This window comes from Colobus angolensis, unplaced genomic scaffold (assembly GCF_000951035.1).
Source record: "Colobus angolensis palliatus isolate OR3802 unplaced genomic scaffold, Cang.pa_1.0 Scaffold37, whole genome shotgun sequence".
Classification (NCBI taxonomy): Eukaryota; Metazoa; Chordata; class Mammalia; order Primates; family Cercopithecidae; genus Colobus; species Colobus angolensis.
In genome coordinates this window covers 604,993-609,477 of record NW_012117043.1, presented here as the reverse complement: position 1 = coordinate 609,477, position 4,485 = coordinate 604,993, and the positions used below count along the sequence as shown (strand labels likewise).

Sequence of the window (4,485 nt, the reverse complement as noted above, 5' to 3'; positions counted from 1 at the left end):
CTGCACTCCAGTTTGGGCAACAGAGCAAGACTCCGCCTCAAAAAAAAAAAAAAAAAAAAAGACACCTGTATGGATGGGGAAGTAGAGTAGAAAAGTTACTGAAATAAAATCAGGATATGAGTTTGAATCCAAGTTCTCCGGCTATTCAAACTTAGGCAAGTTATTTCTCCTCACTGGGCCTTAGTTTTCCCAACTATTAAAAAGTATTTTATGGCCAAATGTGGTGGCTCATGCCTGTAATCCCAGCACTTTGGCATGCCATGATAGGAGGATCGCTTGAGGCCAGGAGTTCAAGACCAGCCTGTGCAACATAGCAAGACCTCTGTCTCTATTTAAATTTTTTAAATTAATTTTTAAAAATAAAATAAAATAAAAAGTGACAGGTTAAATTATCTCTCTGGTTTATTACAATTCTAGGAATCTGTGAAGTAAAACATAATTAACTTGCTTTACACTTTTCTTTTGACCTCTACATAGCTAAATGAGGGTGATCACTAACAAACACTGCCTACTCTCTCAGAAGCCCTGATTCCAAGCCCTAGGGATAACAGTAAGACAGAACATCACATCCAGCCAGATCTCATATAGGATTTTATTATGGAGTCAGTATATTTAGTATATAAAACAGAGCTAAATTATTTTATGACCTAGTAATAATAGAGGTACCAAGATAATAACAGCAGCAACAGCCACCCTAACTTATGTTTATCTAGGGTACACCTATAATCTGAATGCTGGCTGTACACAACAATCACCTGGATAGCTTTAAAAAAAAAAAGCCCCAGTTCCACACCAAGCCAGTATCAAATGAATCAAAATCTCTAGGGATGGGGCTTATCTCCCAAGGCTCCCTGAGGTGATTCTCATGAACAGTGAGAACCAAGAACCACTGATCCAGACCTTTTAATCCAAGAACTGAAAAGCAAATAACCAAAGGTTAGTATCTCACACGCTAGTTATATAATCAAACATTGATAAATAAAAACAATCTAGTGTTACTATGTACTGACATTCTCAGTTACAGAGAATTGTGTTTCTAGAGAAAAAGGAGAGCTCTATTAACAGCTCTTTATTGGGGACTGGCCCTGCTAGAAACAGAATATAACTTCCTGACAATCTGATGAATCAGTTCAAAAAAACTTACTACGAAGTTGACAACCCCTGGAAAATTCCTATCAATCATCACGATAGTTAAAACCATGTTAGTCAAAGTAGTGCAAAGACCGAAATTCCTCAACCTAATTCTTACTCACTAGCTCTCACTAAAAGACCTAGCATGTAGAAGTGGCCGGGTATAGTGGTTCATGTCTTTAATCCCAGCACTTTGGGAGACTGAGGCAGGCGGATCACTTCAGAGCAGGAATTCAAGACCAGCCTGGCCAACATGGCGAAACCCGGTGTCTACCAAAAACAACAAAAATTAGCTAGGCATGAGGGCACGCACTTGTAGTCCAACCTATTCAGGAGGCTAAGGCAGGAGAATCTCTTCAACCTGGGAGGCGGAGGTTGCAGTGAGCTGAGATTGTACCACTGCACTTCCATTTGGGCGACAGAGAGAGACTCTATCTCCAAAAAATAAAAATAAAAATAGGCTGGGCGCGGTGCCTCACACCTCTAATCCCAGCGCTTTGGGAAGCTGAGGCGGGTGGATCATGAGGTCAGGAGTTCAAGTCAGCCTGGCCAACATGGTGAAACTCCATCTCTACTAAAAATACAAAAAATTAGCCGGCTTGGTGGCAGGTGCCTGTAATCCCAGCTACTTGGGAGGCTGAGGCAGAAGAATTGCTTGAACCCAGGAGGTGGAGGTTGCAGTGAGCTGAGACCGCACCACTGCACTCCAGTTTGGGCAACAGAGCAAGACTCCGTCTCAAAAAAATAAAAAAGAAAGACCTAGTAGAACATGAAAAATTTGATGGGAACATACATGATTTCTGAAAAATACATCATTTATGACTTCCTCAACAAAGCTTTGAGTCCAGTGACATAGGAAAAGTCAAAGCAGTCTTGGCTAAAATCATTCTTGCTCTTTTCAGAACATAATCAGCAAAACTAACAATACAGACCAATAAATAATAAGTAGACCATTAAACTCTCTCTTACCTTATGTGCAAGGCCAGGCCATCCTGTAGGCTAGAGATCCCCAAATCAGAGAGTGTATCTGAGCCAACAGAAGCAGGTGATAAAGAACCCTCCTTCTCCTCCAGTAGGTCCAGCTTCACCAGGTTGCTGATCTCATCCTCTGAGTTATCTTCAGACACAGAACCAATTATGAATCGAGAGTGCTGGTTCAGCTCCAGAGGTTTGGCCAAGGGAGATGGTTCATCCATTATTCCTCCAAAATGAGCTCTTAGAGCTAGGGAGAAAATGAAGTGAGAAAGGCAGGTTATGAATAATAATCTATATCTGAGGTCAGTCAGAGGTTATATCTAATAGACCACAGCTGAGACTTGGAAGCAAGGCAGTTTGAGAACTAACTTCCTTGGCTATTTTATTTCAGGGCCTTTAATTTCTATAAGGGAGGAAAATTGAGATCATGATAACTATGACCATAAATTAAAACCAGTTCCCTTTTCCTCAAAGAAATTTTTCTCAAAAACCTATAAGCTATTCCTAATCTCATTATCATTTGGTGGTGTCCAAGAAATAATTATGATAAATGGGGAAAACTTTGCAGTAGGCAAAAGTTGCTTGTTGTGATACTGCTATTTTGGTTGTTAGTAATAGGGGGAATAAATGGTAAAGGTTTGGATAGAGTGATGGTTGTTTGAAATGATATTTAAACTACATAACGCTCATCTGGCTTCAAACACTATATACTGAGAGGCTATAACTTTTATTTTATTATTTATTTATTTATTTGAGACAGGGTCTCACTCTGTCACCCACACAGCATGCAGTACTACAATCACGGTTCATTGCAGCCTCAAACTCTTTGGGCTCAAGTGATCCTCCTACCTCAGCCTCCCCAGTAGCTGGGACTACAGGCACGTGCCACCATGGCCGACTAATTCTATTTTTTTTTTTTTTTTTTTGAGATAGAGTCTCGCTCTGTCACCCAGGCTGGAGTGCAGTGGTGCGATGATCTCCACTCACTGCAAGCTCCGCCTCCTGGGTTCATGCCATTCTCCTGCCTCAGCCTCCCGAGTAGCTGGGACTACAGGTGCCCGCCACCACGCTCGGCTAATTTTTTGTATTTTTAGTAGAGATGGGGTTTCACCATGTTAGCCAGGATGGTCTTGATCTCCTGACCTTTCGCCTCGGCCTCCGAAAGTGCTGGGATTACAGCTGTGAGCCACAGCGCCTGGCCCATTTTTTTTTTTTTCTTTTTTGAGATGGAGTTTCACTCTGTCTCCCAGACTGGAGTGCAATGGCGCAATCTCAGCTCACTGCAACCTCCGCCTCCTGGGTTCAAGCAATTCTCTGCCTCAGCCTCCCAAGTAGCTGGGATTACAGGTACCCACCACCATGCCTGGCTGATTTTTGTATTTTTAGTAGAGATGGGGTTTCACTATCTTGGCTAGGCTGGTCTTGAACTCCTGATCTCGTGATCCACCCACCTCAGCCTCTCAGAGTGCTGGGATTACGGGCGTGAGCCACTGTGCCCAGCCTAATTTTTAAATATTTTATAGAAATGGGGACTCCCTATGTTGCCTAGGCTGGTCTTGAACTCCTGCACTCAAGCAACCCTCTCACCTTAGGCTCCCAAACTGCTGGGATTACAGGCGTGAGCCACTGTGCCTGGCCTATGAATTTTACATATGTGTATACTTTTAAAACAAACTCCAGATAGGTGATTTTTAATTAAAAACAAAAACTTTGCTTGTCCTCGTGAGTTTTTTCTTAAATTATGCATTTTAAAATTTCACCCCAAAATGACTACTTTTGGCTCTAATGTGCAGACATTGATATAAGGAGAAAGTGAATCTATCACCAAACTTAAAATCTATAATCATCTTAAGTAAGTATAATTTTCCTAAAGGTAGGGCCTTATTAGTTAGGATTAGATACTGCCAATAGCTAACTAAGAAACTAATTAACAGCAAACCATCATGGCACGTGTTTACCTATGTAACAAACCTGCATGTTCTGCACATGTATCCCAGAACTTAAAGTATTAAAAAAAAAAAAAGAAAGAAAGAAAGAAAAAGAAACTAATTAATAAAGACCAAAACAGCAACATTCATTGTCTTTTATGGAATGAAGTGCTGCCCATAAAAATTTAAAAATTTTTTTAAAAACCAAAATAAGAGCTCACGACAATAAAAACCCAAACTAAATGAAACAATATTTATTCTGTCATCTCAAAAATCATATTTTAAAATTTCAAAACTACAGATCAACTCAGTATTAAATAGCTTATACTCAGATCAATTATTTTAATTCAGAAAATAAGCCTGGGCACAGTGGTTCCCGCCTATAATCCCAACACTTTGGGAGGCAGAGGCAGGAGGATTGCTTGAGTACAGGAGTTCAAGACTAGCATGA

The 4,485-nt window shown here is 40.6% G+C and overlaps 1 protein-coding gene across 3 annotated transcripts in view; it reads right to left on the bottom strand.

Moving 5' to 3' along the window:
• Window positions 1–4,485, bottom strand: part of ACACA (acetyl-CoA carboxylase alpha) — a 360,465-nt gene that overhangs the window by 256,502 nt on the left and 99,478 nt on the right. For all 3 annotated transcript variants that reach the window (XM_011953628.1, XM_011953625.1, XM_011953626.1), the window contains one exon: window positions 2,101–2,353. In XM_011953628.1, the coding sequence (XP_011809018.1) occupies window positions 2,101–2,327 (227 nt within the window). In that variant the 5' untranslated portion in view covers window positions 2,328–2,353. The remainder of the gene's footprint in view (window positions 1–2,100; window positions 2,354–4,485) is intronic.